This window comes from Arachis ipaensis, chromosome B2 (assembly GCF_059453495.1).
Source record: "Arachis ipaensis isolate K30076 ecotype BB chromosome B2, ASM5945349v1, whole genome shotgun sequence".
Lineage (NCBI taxonomy): Eukaryota > Viridiplantae > Streptophyta > Magnoliopsida > Fabales > Fabaceae > Arachis > Arachis ipaensis.
In genome coordinates, this window is record NC_142437.1 from 94,977,312 (window position 1) to 94,993,699 (window position 16,388).

The 16,388-nt window shown below is 34.0% G+C and overlaps 1 protein-coding gene across 1 annotated transcript; it reads right to left on the bottom strand.

Annotated features, from left to right (window-relative positions):
• Positions 1-291: 291 nt before the first annotated feature.
• Positions 292-651, bottom strand: LOC107627440 (serine/threonine-protein phosphatase 7 long form homolog). Its single transcript, XM_016330272.1, has one exon. It carries the CDS (start codon positions 649-651, stop codon positions 292-294), a length of 360 nt encoding a protein of 119 aa, XP_016185758.1.
• Positions 652-16,388: the final 15,737 nt, after the last annotated feature.

Below are 16,388 nucleotides of genomic sequence, written 5' to 3' on the forward strand. Positions count from 1 at the left end.
ATAATCCCTGAAATTAAGGCTATAAATAACTGTAGGATTTGAGACTCGATCATAATAAGACTTTTCAAATATTCTGGGGCTTACATGTTCCCTCTAGTTATTCCACCTGAAAATATTAAGCTTTCTAATTACAAATATAATAATAATGACTTAATATAGTAATATACAATTCACCATGTAATAATAATATTTTTAAAGTGACAAAACAATTTTACCTTCGTGTCAACAAAAAGATTCCACCTGCAGGACGGGTGCGCGAATCAAACCTAGCCAAGGCATTCGCTCTTATGTCTAGACATGCAACAACACTAGTGGACCATCCATATCCTTGGTATTATAACGCAAGACCTGGCACAGGGACTTATACAGATATGCCAAATACGCCGATCCGCAACTGTAAGAACTAATTTCTGCAAAATTCCTCAACATGCGCAAGTACTTGCAGCTCTCCATCAATGCCGACTTGTCAAGAAATAAAGTGGTTCCAATCAAGCAGAATATGTGACATCGGGCATAGCATTGTACAAACTTTGGAGTGTCCAACGTTTTCGCATCACGGATTTGTCTTATCCATGACAACTTGATCGCACTAGATACATGATCGTTTTGGCCCAGCAGTATTCCAAAGTTGGCCATGCATTCGTCGACCATGTGGGCAAAATTATTGTCTTTTCTTCCACTTACAACACGAACTTCAGTCTTGAGGCCATAGATATGTGTCACATCCTCCAGAGTGATTGTACATTCACCCTTTGGAAGATAGAACGTATGTGTTTCTGACCGTCATCTGTCTATTGATACCGTCATTAGGGATGATTTATAGGTTATTCTTTCTATTTGAGATACGTGATAGAAACCAGTTTGTTGTAATGCATCAATCACCAATTAACTATATCGTTCTGGAAGAACCAATTTTCCCGATCTTAAAACTTTCATCACCTGAATATAAATAAAAATGAATAAATTATACTAACATGCAACAAAAATAACAAAAACTATACTCATAACATAACATATATAGTATATATATTAATATATATTTTAATATTAATGATATATATTATTATAAAACTATATTTATTAATAATATATTTATGTATGTTGCATACAGCAACACATTTAGAATAAATATATTAATATAAATATATTTTAGTAACATAAATATAGAAAATACTTGAATGTTAATACATATTCATAATTAAATCAATATAAAAATTAAAAAGTAAAATCTAACTGACGTATATATTTTTTATAACATGACTTACATAGTGTATATATATTAACATATATATTTTAATACTAATAATATATATTACTATATTACTATAATACTATATTTACTACCAATATATTTATGTATGTTGCATAATTAATTTACAATATATTTAGAATAAATATATTAATATAAATATATTTTACTTACATGAATATAAAAAATACTTTAGTATTAATACATATAATAACTTTCATCTTCAGTAATAATTTACTATAATTAGAAATATGATTATTAATATATAATATTAATTTAAAGTTAACAATAACATATTATTTTTAAAGTATTACACATTATTAAGATTTTAAAATTAATAATATATAATATATAATTTTTATATTATTAGACAAAATAATGTTAATATATAACAATAATGAACAAAAGAAAAATTAAAAATCCTACTTACATATTACAAAAAAGGAAAATTTTTTTAATTATGTATTTTTTCTTCTAATATTAACATTCAGATACCCATTCTAATAAACTTAATAGTAATATTAATATTAGTAATAATTTGTCTGAATATTCAAAATGATAATAATATTAACATATAGAAAAAAAATAACACTAACAATTTAACACGTACAGTGATATAAATAATTTTGACAAAATAATAATTTACATATTGAAGATGGTTTAGATGTGCAATAATATGTTCTTTTGGTAGAATTAAATTTTTTATCATTTTTATTTATATCACACTTTACATACTAATAATCACACTTTATAGAGACATAATACTATTTTTATCCTTTATTTTTTTATTTCTCTCTCGCTCTTAGTTTCACTTCAAAGTGTATGTACTACTATTACAAATTTTTTGTGTTTGAAAAAAATGAGAGGGGACAAACTGCATTTATAGAAGCGTAGGAGGTGGGGAACAGCTACCTTTCATGAATGACTTTCTCGCTCATCACGGGAAACAAATCCAATGTTGAGCAAAGCTTGCAGGGTCCATGTATACATGTCGTGTCCCCAGCTTCTTGCCATTTACGAGATGGCAGTGACGTCCTCTCGCCACCTGCGAGATGGTAGCGGTAGTTTCTTGCCACTTGTGAGATGCACGCGTCACCGCACTTGTGTCCAACGGCCTTAAACCCACTCACCTGCATAACACCGAAAAAGGGCCAATATAAAAAATAATTTCTGGAATAATTACACGAAGGATAAATTAAATACCAATAATTTATTGAGTCAAGTGTACAGATGAATTATATGATGGTTTAATTATTTTGTTAGTTATTATAATTTTACTAAATTTATTAGGTCTCTATATTTTTTTAGAGTAAAGTACTATTTTGGTCTTCAACGTTTGAGGTGAATCCTATTTTGGATCCTAATATTTTAATCGTCTTATTTTTATCCCAAAATATTTAAAATGGCATCAATGTTATTCTACCATCAAATTCTTCACTAACAATTAACGAAATTGATGTATTGTTAATAATATTTTTGTTGAAGCTACATTTGCTCAACCATCTTCTCCTAACTTCACCCTTTCAACAAGCCCAAATCTCATTCTTCTACTCCCTTCTTCCTCTTCCTTTTACACTTTAATTCTCTAAGAGGGGTTTGAGAAGGAAGAAAAAGAGAGAGTAAAAAAAAATGGGATTTGGACTTGTTGAGAGGGGGAATATAGAGAAGGAGGTTGAGTAAACGTAGCTTTAACAAAAGAATTATTAATAATACATCAATTTTATTAAGTATTAGTGAAGGATTTGATGGTGGGATAAAATGGATGCCTGATGAGCGGATAATTTATACGCTTTTTGGCATTGTTTTTACATAGTTTTCAGTATAATTTAGTTAATTTTTAGTATATTTTTATTAGTTTTTAAATAAAAATCACATTTCTGGACTTTACTATGAGTTTTTGTATTTTTCTGTGATTTCAGATAATTTCTGGCTGAAATTGAGGGACCTGAGCAAAAATCTGATTCAGGCTGAAAAAGGACTGCAGATGTTGTTGGATTCTGACTTCCCTGCACTCAAAGTGGATTTTCTGGAGCTAAAGAACTCCAAATGGCGCGCTCTTAATTGCGTTGGAAAGTAGACATCCAGGGCTTTTCAGCAATATATAATAGTCCATACTTTACCCGAGTTTAGATGACGTAAACTGGTGTTCAATTACAGTTTCATGCTGCATTCTGGAGTCAAACGCCAGAAACAGGTTGCAAAGTGGAGTTCAACGCCAGAAACAGGCTACAAACTAGCGTTCAACTCCAAGAGAAGCCTCTACACGTGTAAAGCTCAATGCTCAGCCCAAGCACACACCAAGTGGGCCCCAGAAGTGGATTTCTGCATCATTTACTCAATTCTGCAAACCCTAGTAACTAGTTTAGTATAAATAGGACTTTTTACTATTGTATTTACATCTTTGGAACATCTTTAGTTTCATCTTTTGATCCTTTAATCACGTTTAGGGAGCTGGCCATTCGGCCATTCCTGGACCTTATCACTTATATATTTTCAACGGTAGAGTTTCTACACACCATAGATTAAGGTGTGGAGCTCTGCTGTTCCTCACAGATTAATGCAAAGTACTACTGTTTTTCTATTCAATTCAAGCTTATTCCTATTCTAAGATATCCATTCGCACCCAAGAACATGATGAATGTGATGATTATGTGACGCTCATCATCATTCTCATTTATGAACGCGTGCCTGACAAACACTTCTGTTCTACATGTAAACAAGCTAGAATGAATATCTCTTGGATATCTAATACAGGGGACCGAGTTCGAGATATTAGAATCTTCGTGGTATAAGTTAGAACCATGGATGGCCATTCTTGAGATCTGAAAAGTCTAAACCTTGTCTGTGGTATTCCGAGTAGGATCTGGGAAGGGATGGCTGTGACGAGCTTCAAACTCGCGAGTGCTGGGCGTAGTGACAGATGCAAAAGGATAGTAAATCCTATTCCAGTATGATCGAGAACCGACAGATGATTAGCCATGCAGTGACAGCGCATTGGACCATTTTCACAGAGAGGATGGGATGTAGCCATTGACAACGGTGATGCCCTACATAAAGCTTGCCATGGAAAGGAGTAGGAATGATTGGATGAAGACAGCAAGAAAGCAGAGGTTCAGAGGAACGAAAGCATCTCTATACGCTTATCTGAAATTCTCACCAATGAATTACATAAGTATCTCTATCCTAGTTTATGTTTTATTTATCTTTTAATTATTAAAACTCTTTAACCTTTTGAATCCGCCTGACTGATATTTACAAGGTGACCATAGCTTGCTTCAAGCCGACAATCTCCGTGAGATCGACCCTTACTCACGTAAGGTTTATTACTTGGACGACCCAGTGCACTTGCTGGTCAGCTGTGCGAAGTTGTGACAAAGAATTAAGATTATGAACGTGCGTATAAAGTTTTCAGCGCCGTTACCAAGGAATGAAACCGTCACGATTTCTGCGCACCAATGCCATTAAAAGTTTTGGAATGAAAATAGGACGATTAAAATATTAGGGACCAAAATAGGATTCACCCCAAATGTTGGGAATCAAAATAGTACTTTACCCTTTTTTTGAATTGAATCCTTACACTTTTTTTAATTTTTTAATTAAATTTTTGCCAATGTAAAAAATGTTAGAACTAACAAAATATTTCACTACAAATTGAAGGTATTCTATTAGATCTTTGGTCACATATTTTTTGGAGGAATATTCTATTAATTTTAACACTTTTTACACGATAAGAATCAAATTACAAAATTAAAAGCAGTATAAAGATTCAATTGAAAAATATATAAGGGCTTATTTATAAATTTAAAAAAATTATAGAAAATAATAGATTAATTATTGTTGGTCACATTTACCCTTCTATCATTTCGTTAATGTTTCCATTAATTAGGGTTAACAGGCCAGGTGACACATTCTATGTCATAGTAGTATTGTGCAGTATGTGATATGGCTAAATATACAACACCATGAAAATTAAATTCTAAAATAATAATTTTGTCATAAGAAAAAAAACAAACTCTTGAGCCATTTTTTTCATTCTCGTTACTTTGTATACGAGAGTCCCATTAGAGAGTGAATAATGAGAGAAGATTGCTAAAAAGTATAAATAAACAACAATAAAATACATATTTTTATTCCAAAGCAAATTTACAAGAATTATTTTCAACTGTTTTTTACATTTTCATCATTTGAACCCAAAGTCGGATCTTTTATCTTGTTTTGACAATCATTTTTCTGTGGATTTTCTTCCCTTTTTTCTCAAATCCCCTAATTTCTTCCAATATTACCAATTTCATTAGTGTAGATGAAATAATTGCACATAACATCAACCTTTTGCATTGATTCATCTAAGAACAAACTAAATCATTTTCACAAAATTACATAACAAATTTTACATCAAAAATAGAAAAGCAAGTGGTGACATGCATACCTCCCATAACGGACTTCGAAAAAACAATTTTTTTGGGTTCTACTTCATCCCAGATTCGAGCATCACTACATCAAAATTGTGCAAACACTTACTGTTGTTGTAATCAAACTTCTTATTATTATTATTCGACATAAAAGATGAGCTACTACAAGCATTGGCACAAATTTGAGGTATGTTGTTTCCTTGCTGAGATGTGGATATTTTTATTCGTTAGGGTTTACAACTTTCTTGATCTCCAATATAAACTTATTTGAAGAGAAAGAGGATGTTATTTTATATTTTATTTTTTAATGTTGAGGCCATATGTTGTACAATGCCACTACGATATAAAGTGTGTCACCTGTTAATCTCAATTAATGGAAATATTCGTGAAATACCAGAAAGATAAATGTGATTAGGAGAGTATATAATTTATGTGCACACTTCTCTCATTAAATTATTAGTGTGTAATTTTGTTCTGAGTGTAATTATTTATGAGGATTTTTGTCTATTTTTTAATTATTTTAAAACTTTGGAATTGAATTAACTCACCCAACCAATTTCAAAAAAAAAAAAAAACATTACCTCATAAGTTATTAATATACAATTTCAAATATATTCTTATGATATAATTGAAATATTTAATTATTAATATGCAAATACTTAAAGAAAAAGTATTGAAAGTCAATATTTTTCAACTAATAAAGTAGCCAATAATTGATCCTTAAAAATAAATATATAAAACTAAAAACATCAAAAATTAAAGTAAAAGAATATTTGAAAGTGAAACAAAGTAAACCAAATTTAGTGTATAGAATTTAAGATTTAAAATTTAGGATTTAAAATTTAAAATTTAGAATTTTTAATTTAGAATTTATGGTTCAAATTTAGGATTTAGGGTGATTTACAGCGGGTGATAATGGGTGGCGGTAATAGATGGTATATGGATGAAATTGTTGTGTTGGAAGAAAGAAAAAAAATGGAAATAGATAAAATAATAATTTTAAAAAATATAGTTTTTTTATTTTATTATACTTTTTGACAAATCAAATAATATGATGTTTGTTATGTAGTATTGTTGATAAATATGAAAAAAATGGCTAACCTCTACTAAGATACTATTTCGTTAATTATTTAACAGTGAAGGAATATATTCAGAAAAGAAGATGACGAATTAGAAGGAAGAGCCGCACTTGAACTAGATAGATAAGAATAAGATAAAGAACTTGAGGTAGGAGGGTATGGCCGCAATCATGTATATATGAATTGTAACGAAAGCTGTTGTGTTGCTAGGGATGGCAATGGGTCCCATGGAGCGGGACATGTCCCCGACCCCTTGCCCTCTGCCTCCATTATTTGTCCCTGTCCCGCCCCATCCGCGTGACGGGTAATGGGGACTCCGTATCCGCCAGCGATCTAGGCTCCGCAGATATTCACAGATTTTTGTAATAAATAATAAAAATAAAAATAAAAAAATAAAAAATAAAGATAATCCTCAATTATCATTACAAACATAATTTTTATAGTCTTCAAAGACTTAAATAGAAATAACCAACAAATATTTGATACTAAACATATTCATAAACAAGCAAACATATTCATAAACAACCAAACATCGTACATATCCATCACATTGTAAAAATACAATTCTCAATCCTTTTATTTTGTAATGGTAGTGATGGTAGATTTCGATTTACTTGAATCCTACATCAAAAAGAAAATAATTTAAAGTTAAAAAAGTATAATAACTCAACAATAAGTGAATAATATGAAAAAAATAGTGTATTGTATATAATATTGTAGTTTACTTACATCAACATCTTCTTCAATGTTATGAATTGTGTAGCACTCAAATTCTATGTTAGTTGTGGTTTCAAGTTCATTCAAAGATAATCTTGATTAGACATTAAAGCCTCTAATGTATCTGGGCGTAACCTACGACGATGTGGTGTACCGTACTAAATAAAGACTTAGAGACAACTGTAGAGTTAGGAATCGCCAAAAAATCCCTAGCAATAGCTTGCAAAGTAGGAAACTTTGCTCCATTTGATTTTCACCAATTTACTCAAAATCATTTTTAGTTTGTGGCACTGTCTCTCTTCAAGATCATAATCTAACTCACTTTTTGAATCAATAAATGCAGATTTTTCACTTACATGCACAGCAAAACCAGCTTGCTAAGATTCATGACAAAACTTCCTCCCCCTTGAACCTGAAGGAATTGATGGTGGTGGCGGCATATCTAATTAGGTAGCTTGGTCTCTCTCTCTCTTCCATTTGTTGCATATTCTAAAACTAAATCTTGCACTACCCTTTTTGTAATACCGTAGGTGATAAATGAGAGAGAGTCTATAATAACATAATTCAAAATACAGAAGGTGATAAATAATCCTCTACTCCATCACCATCTCGCAACTCACCGAGATGGGTTACGACCTGCATCTGAAAAATAACAACAATATATGGTATGAGAACTAGAGGTTCTCAATATGGTAACAGTGCCCAATAATGTAAGATATAAGGTTCCGGGACGCCAAAGGCAATCCTAGAACTTTACATCAAATTTAAGATTCAAACTTAAAGTAATGCTAAATTTAAGACCATAACTTAAAACCATAATGAAACATAGATAATCTAACTTAGGAGATTTCTAACTAAACCAACACCGCTGTCCCACAGCCTTCACCAGCCTAACATCCACGGGACCCTTTCGCCACCGCCTACCGAACCTCCTCAACCCTAATAGAAAACACAAATAGTTGCATAAAAGTAATACACAAGTAATGTCCATATATGACAGGTAAATCAAGAAGCAGTTAAGCATGTTATACAATTAGGCATAGGATGCAAGTAGACAAAGCAATCAAACAGATAGAGAATGTATATGATGAATGCCTATCTTATTTGGCTCGTGATATTACTTGTTGGTTCAAAATGCCAACCCGACATATTCCCGGGATGTTGCCTTTCTGCCACGACCAGGGTTATAGTTCCCTGCTCACTCTTTCTTGCTCCCCGCGAGTTATAGTACCCGACACACTCTTTCGGGTTATAGTGCCCGAGTTCACTCTGGCGGTAGAAAGGTTATGTGAGCGAGAGTCTGTCACAGCCCTCACATCTCAACGTAGGTGGGAGACTACCTCAGCCTCTACACCGACACTGCTACCTCAACAAGAAGGAGATTGGCACAACCCTCACATCCGAATGTAGGCGGGAGATGGTCACAGCCCCTACGATGGAGAACAATGCATATCACAATCACATACTCAATCTCGGAGATCACTGCTCATAGTACAAGTCTACTTATACTCATCTCATTAACCATAATCATTCAGGTATCTCAATTCGTTGTCACCTCAACACTCTGCCAAGACACTCAAGCTATTTCATCTACAGAATTTCCCAAGCCTAATTCACCATCTTCTAAAGTTATAACAGAAATTCATCAATTTAATTTACTAACTCATATCCAATAGTCTTAGGGCCTAATTATTAGATAGAAATCTTAAACGGTAATTAAAGAAGTTTAGAAAGCTAGAGAATCCTTGAAAAGGTAAAGAAAACTATTTTTCAACAAAACAAGGGTCTCGCGTATGCGAACCCCTGTCTTGTGTACGCATTCCCTAAAATTGGACCATGCCACGTCTGCGTCCATGCACCGCGTACGCGGAAGTGCTGGACAGAAGTCATTACCCACGTATGCGTGCACAAATCCGCGTATGCATGCTGTATCAGACTTGGAAAAATTGTAAAGCTGTAAAAATCAGATTTTTATACCGAACTTCAAAAGCTCATAACTTCCTCTATAAAACTTCATTTTCCTCAAACTTTATATCATTTTAAAGATCTTGAAATAATCTTTAATTTAAAACAAAAATCATTCAATTTCAATATCTTAGGCTCAAGTTATGATCCGTCAAACTTTACCAAAAATAGGTTTTTACCAAAAGTGACAATTCTCTAGTTTTTCCAAAACTCCTAAAATCAAACCAAACAAAACACACTCAACACAAATCAAATATTTATAGTAAAAACTTCCCAACAATTTCTCAATCATTCAATCACTTACACAATTTAATAAATACATCGACTAACTCCAAATTCAACCTAAAACACATCAAAGCTCCTCAATATTACCATTCAATATTTCCAACAATCATCAATATTACATATATCGAATCTCTCATACAATTAATCGCATTATCATCAATCTATATCAAATCTCAACATATCATCAATGCTCATCATAATCATTCATGGCTATCATCAATCCCCTTCCACATGATTAATCATCAATATCAACAAATCATAATCAACACCATTTATCATCATAAATCATCAATCATCATCATATTAGAATCCACCACAATCATATCTCAACACATACATTTTATCCATTCTCCACAACATACATATACCACAAAAACAACCAAACAAACATATATTCAATTCAATTCTATCTTAAGTTCAACTAGTCTAAGTGTCACGAAACATCACATATTACATAGAAAAAAACCAAAACCATACCTTAACCGATTTTTAATATATACAAATTCACCAAGTTGAGTTCTCAAACAAGCTTAACAATGCCTAGCCACCAAAGATCAATTCCAAGTGCACCAATTTGCACAATTCAATTCCAACCAACAAGAATTTCCAAGCTAAACCATATAAATTACTAAAATCGAAACCTAGGGTTCACAAATATGACAAATCACAAGGGTATAGAGCTTTCTTACCTTACCCACTGTGAATTGGGACAAATCACAAAATCTACTAAAAAACTAAATGTAAAATCATGGATTTCATTTGGGCAGGATTTGGAGCATGACTTTTGAGTTTTTATCAACTTTGTTTAGCTAGAATTGAAGAGTTTGTCAAGAGCTTCGCGTGGCCGCAAGTGGCTCGTCAATCGGAACTCCGTAGCTCAAGATATGATCAAATGAAGATGGAGATGAATAGTAACCAAACCCTCTTCTCCTCTCTTCTCAACTCAGCGCCTCCTTCTTTAGTTTAGGATAAAAATGAGCTGAATTGCTCATTAAAGTAGTTTATATATGTTGGGCTTGGGCCCAACTTAGATTCGGTCCAATTCGTTAGCGTTTTTGGTCCGTTTGGCACACTTTGGGCTAAAACCTTAAAGATTGGTACCCGATTTTTTTAATTCTAAATGTTTTCCTAAGTTTTTCTATAGTTTTTATTGCTCTCACGCAGTACCGGATAGACTTAAGGTGGTACTACTGGCTAATTTACCAGTACACATTTTTACGTAATTTTTCATAGAAAAATACTTTTTCCCGCTTGAAAAAATTGACTGAATCCTAATTTCACCTTTATATTTTTAAAATAACATTTCTATATTTTTGAACCTATTATGGGCATTAAATTATTTTATTTTATAATTAAGTGGTTAATTGATTCGCGATTCTTACATTCTCCCTTCCTAATAAAAGTTTTTGCCCTCGAAAATGTTAGTCTCCACAAAAGTACGTGATGATAGTTCCTGTCCATTGGTACCAATTCGAAACTTAATCAAATTTATTTTTGTTCCGAGGGTTACCTGAAATGTAGAGTCTAGACCGGGCGTGAGCTTCGGGTTCCCTTAGGGGATTGATATCTGACTCTCTGGCACAGGGGTGCCGCCTAGCTGAGCTCTCTCCGAGAGGTTGGGTGGTGGTACTTGCAAGAGACTCCGATGCTTAAGTTAGCAAGGGCTTTAGGCAGGTTTTTTTGTAGATTTAGAGTATGACTTATACATGGGGGCTCCAGTGTATTTATAATTGAACCTGATGGCCTCCTTTAGGAGGAGGATCTTTATCTTATCTTATATCCACTAGTGGGATCTTATCTTTTTGGTGACCGCCTTTGGATAGGCGGTGGCCTTGCTGTTTTGGGCCTTTTTGGGCCTTTTGATGGTCGTCTGACCTCTTCTAGAGGTGAGAGGACTCTCTTTAAGGTCGGCCCTTTTACTCTTTGCCGACCCGGACCTAGTACTTGTGTCAAGGTATGAATAGTACCCCTGCTTGAGCTTCGATCTTTTGGATAGGTCGTGCTCAAGTATCCTTTTGATAGATATGTCCACTCCGTTAAGGTCAGGCGTATGATCTTTCTCGGGTAGGTTTTGTGCTATTTAATCTTCTTGAAGCACGAAACGCCTGCTTTTAATGCTGGTCTAGCTTGAGCGCGAAAATTTTCTTGGGTATCTGTGAGTGCTTTTAAGGCTCATTGATTGGGCTTTTATTCCCCTTTGCCCTTTCAATTTCTCTCCTTTGTCTCTCATTTAAAAACCCTAGTGCTTCTTCTTTTTCATTTTTTTCGAAATGCGAATACCCTATTGTACTTTCCTTTTCCTCTTAGTGACGTTTCTCATTTGGGTCTTTGTGATCAAGAAGTTCTTTGTTTGTCTTTCCTGGCGTCTTTCTTAGTGAGGTTCGCGCTACTGTCACAGACGTTTTCACGCGCTCCTTATTTCGGTTTCTTCCTCCAGGTTGGTGTTTTTTTCTTTCGTTTTTCGTTTCTGCTTTGTGTTCTTGGTGATGATGTTCTGGCTTTCTATCGCTCCATTTGATTGTGAACTTTTCTTCTTTTGTTTATTTGTTTGCTTCTAGTGATTTTGCGTGTTTGCTTTTTCTTCAAAGTTTTAATTTTTACTGCTTTTGCCTGATGATTGGGGCTTGTGGGTTTTTGTGCTTTTAATTCATACTTTGTCTGTGTTTAGGTTGCCTCCAAAGGGTGTTGCTGTGTCGCGACGTCAATGTTGCGGGATTGGAACGCCCTTTCGCTGGTTGGGTGTTGTTTGTTTGTTTTTTGCCCGATTTCTTTATCCTTAGCCGAGCTGTTTGTGGTGATGGTTTTGTTCTTTATTGTTGTAGGTGTAGTGTATATGTCTCGTAGGAACCTTACTGGTGTGTGAATATGAACTCCGCAAGTTTTGCACAGATAGACCGACAAGTTCACCGGGTCGTCAAAGTAATACCTCAGGTGAGTGAGGGTCGAATCCCATAGAGATTGTCGGATTGAGCAAGCAATGGCTACCTTGTAGATCTTAGTCAGGTGATTGAAAAGATGGTTGTTGTGAAAACGCATAAAAAAAGAATAAGTAAAGTGTTACTAGATTGGTGTGAATTCAATGATAGGAGGACGATTGAGGCTTCAGAGATGCTTCCTCCTTCTAGATCAACTTTTCTCACTGTCTACTTCAACTTCTGATAATTCATTCTGTAGCAAGCTGTAGGTGATTAACGCCAGGGTCAGTGGTCATTAATCTCTTTTGCTTCAGATTAAACGCCGGTGTCAATGGTCATCCAATCTGAACGAAGGTAAAGCTCTAGCAGTCCAATCTCTGATGATCCTACTCAAAATACCACAGACAAGGTCGGATCTTTCAGATCAGAGAATGACGCTTTATGATTCTAGCCTATACCACAAAGGCCCTAATCGCCCCGTACCTCGGCTGAACAGATGTTCCCGTGTCCCCAACAAAGTCGTGAATTAGCCGTCTATGAGATGTATAATCAAGCTTGAGGTTCAATACTATCCCGTCAAGGACTCGCAAGAATCCATGTAGAATAGGGATGACAGTCACGTTACGCTCCCAATTCATTAGGTTGAAGAATAAAGATACATCTTAGAATAGAATCAAGTATAGATTGAAATAGAATAGTGATATTATTAATCCATGAGAATTAGTAGAGCTCCTAACCTTAACCTAGGAGGTTCAGTTGCTCAAAGGTTACAGAAAATAATGAAATGTACAAAAGGCAAGGATCAAAAGTTCCTAACAGTGGTTATCCTTATTCTATATATAATAATCTAATAACTAAGGAGCACAAAATATGATAGACTAGACTAGAGGTGCGAGAATCCACTCTTGGGCCCACTTTGGTTGAGTACCTGGGCTGAGCTTGGCGTCTAACTTTAGGAATGGGTGTTAATCCACGCTGCCTTGTGTCTTAGTGGGCGTTGAACGCCCCAAAGGAGGTATTGGGCGTTCAACGCTAGCTTTAGATCTCCTTTGGGGCGTTGAACACTAGCAAGGGCGTAGCTCCTTGGTGTTCAACGCCCAATATGGGTAGGCTCATTCGAAAAAAAGTAACCATTATTTATTGCAGGAAAGCTCTAAAAGTTAACTTTCCAAAGTTGTTAAGAACGCGTTATTTGGACCCCTGTAGCTCCAGAAATGCTCGTTTGAATGCACCGAGGTCAAAATCTAGCAGCATCTGCTACGCTTTTCTTGCCTCTGAAACAGACTTTTGCCAAAGCTCCTTAATTTCAGCCAGAAAATACCTGAAATCATCATAAAACACAACAACTCAAAGTAGAATCCAAAAAATGTGAATTTTGCACTAGAACCTATAAAACTATAATAAAACTTAAACAAAACATAACTAAAACAGTATGAAAATTATGCCAAAAAGCGTATAAAATATTCGCTCATCAGAACTGTAACAACTCTAATTTTTGCACTAATGCAAGTTTTTCTTAAAATAATATTTTAAAGCGATTAGTTTTATTTTGACGAGTCGACTTCGAACCCCGAAGTAAAATAAATAGTAATATAATTTTATTATTATGTTATTTATTTATTTTACTTGCTCTAATTATAATGGAGCCTAGATAATAATATTAATATTATTACCAAGTCCGACTTTTACCAATAAAATTAATTATTGGTATTTCCTGATGAGCTTAGAATTACTAATATTTCATCAAATATCTTTTAATTTTTAAGTTACTAATGTCATTTATGTTAGTAACTCATACATATTTAATCTTATATATTATTATTATTATTATTATTATTATTATTATTATTATTATTATTATTATTTCAAAAGAAAAGAAAAAAGAAGTAGCCGGACCACTCCTTGAAAGGAAAAGAAAAGAAATATGGAATTACATTAAACAATGGCACTTTATTAAACACAACCTTAATCATCATCATATATTATCATCAGCATATCCTTTATTTCTTTTCTCAACGTGACCGAACAAAATGAAGAAAGAAAAAAGGAAGCTTGTGACACCTAATTATTTATCATTATAAGCATGACACCTAGCCATTTTATATCATATTAATCATCATCAATTCACTTCCTTTGTTTTTCATTTCATGCACCGTGAGGAAGAGAGAAGAGTGACCAAGGGAGAGAAAGAGAGAGAACCGTAACCTCTATCGAATTTCCGACTTCGATTTCTTGCGATCCGTAATCCTAATAAAAAATCTAATCCGGTAATAAAAATGTTCGTGTCCTTCTCCTCTATACATTGGTGTTACTTTTGTCCAGTAGAAGTCGACGGTAACATAACTCTCCTACCCCTTAAGTTTGGCCAACTGGAGTTCTAAGAGGCACAGACGATTCCGGACGTTTTTTTCTTTGACAGCTCGGTCAGAAGGCTCCTCTGGAGTTTCGCATATTTTGATTTTGTACTAAGGTAAGGTTTTGGTAAATTCTCACCGGTTAAATTGGTATTTGATAAGTGAATTGATGTCGTGATTATTTGTTGGTTGAATTTGATTGAATTTATATTGATATTTGTGATAAGTTTGAGGTTCGGAGGGTTTAAATGCAACCAGAAACTGGGTTATTCTGATGAATTTGATTTCTGGATTACGATAGGATAATTTGAAAATGTTAGAATTTGTCTGGTTTGATTTGTTGGAAATGGTTTGGATGGAACTCAAGAAGGGTGACAGAGTCTGGGTTTTAGGAGAGATGACGTCGAAATTTTGTTATAAACTTTAAGAATTTATTTGAAATTTTATTTAAAATAAAAAGATTGGATTTGAGAAATCGTATTATTTGATTTTTGATTTATTCAGAAAATAGTTATATGTCAGATTTTATTCATTTAATAAAAGTATATATTCTGAACTCGATTTATTTAGAAAAGAATTATTTTACGATTTTAAATTATTTAAGAAAAGTATTAGTTTAAGTTTGATTTAAAAATGAAAAGGGCTTATGTTTTGAACTTGACTCAAAGATTTTATTTGGAGGAGTTTTAGTGAATCTTAAAAGTAATTGAATTTTTATTGATTGATTTCATTTTGTAATATCTTGGAAAAAGTTAAAGAATTAGTTTTAACGATGAAAGGGGGATTGGTTTTGGTTTTAAAAGAAAAAGAGAAGATAAATCGGCACGTGTGATTATGAAATGATTAAAAGGTCACGAGAGGGTGACAGAGAGTAAATACTTATAATGTTGATGCGAACATGTTAAGCCGTGGGCTTTATATGTGAATGATTGTACGGGGATGCCCGTGTATATGGAATGGCTTCCAGGAGAAAGGGGCACATGCTTCAGCTGGAGAATCAGTGCCTGCAAGTACTTGCAGAGGTCATGTTCAACATACTTCAGCTGGAGAATCAGCGCTTGCAAGAAGTAGCAGCTTGCAGAGGTTATGTTGCTGGAATGCCTTATCTGACTTGCGAGTCGGATTGCGTCGGGCACAGGTCGAAACTGACAAATGAGCTCATTACTTGCAAGTATAGACGATTATATACTGCTGGAAAGCTCTAGAAGTTAGCTCTACAACGCCGTCAAGAAGGCGTCATTTGGACCTCTGTAGCTCCCGAAATGCTCGTTTGAATGCACGGAGGTCAGAATCTGGCAGCATCTGCTATGCTTTCCTTGCCTCTGAATCAGACTTTTGCCAAAACTCCTTAATTTCAGCCAGAAAATACCTGAAATCATCATAAAACACAACAACTCAAAGTAGAATCCAAAAAT

Bases quoted from the DNA above. Each gene is read 5' to 3' on its own strand.
- LOC107627440 (XM_016330272.1), bottom strand. From the start codon at position 651: ATGGTCGACGAATGCATGGCCAACTTTGGAATACTGCTGGGCCAAAAC.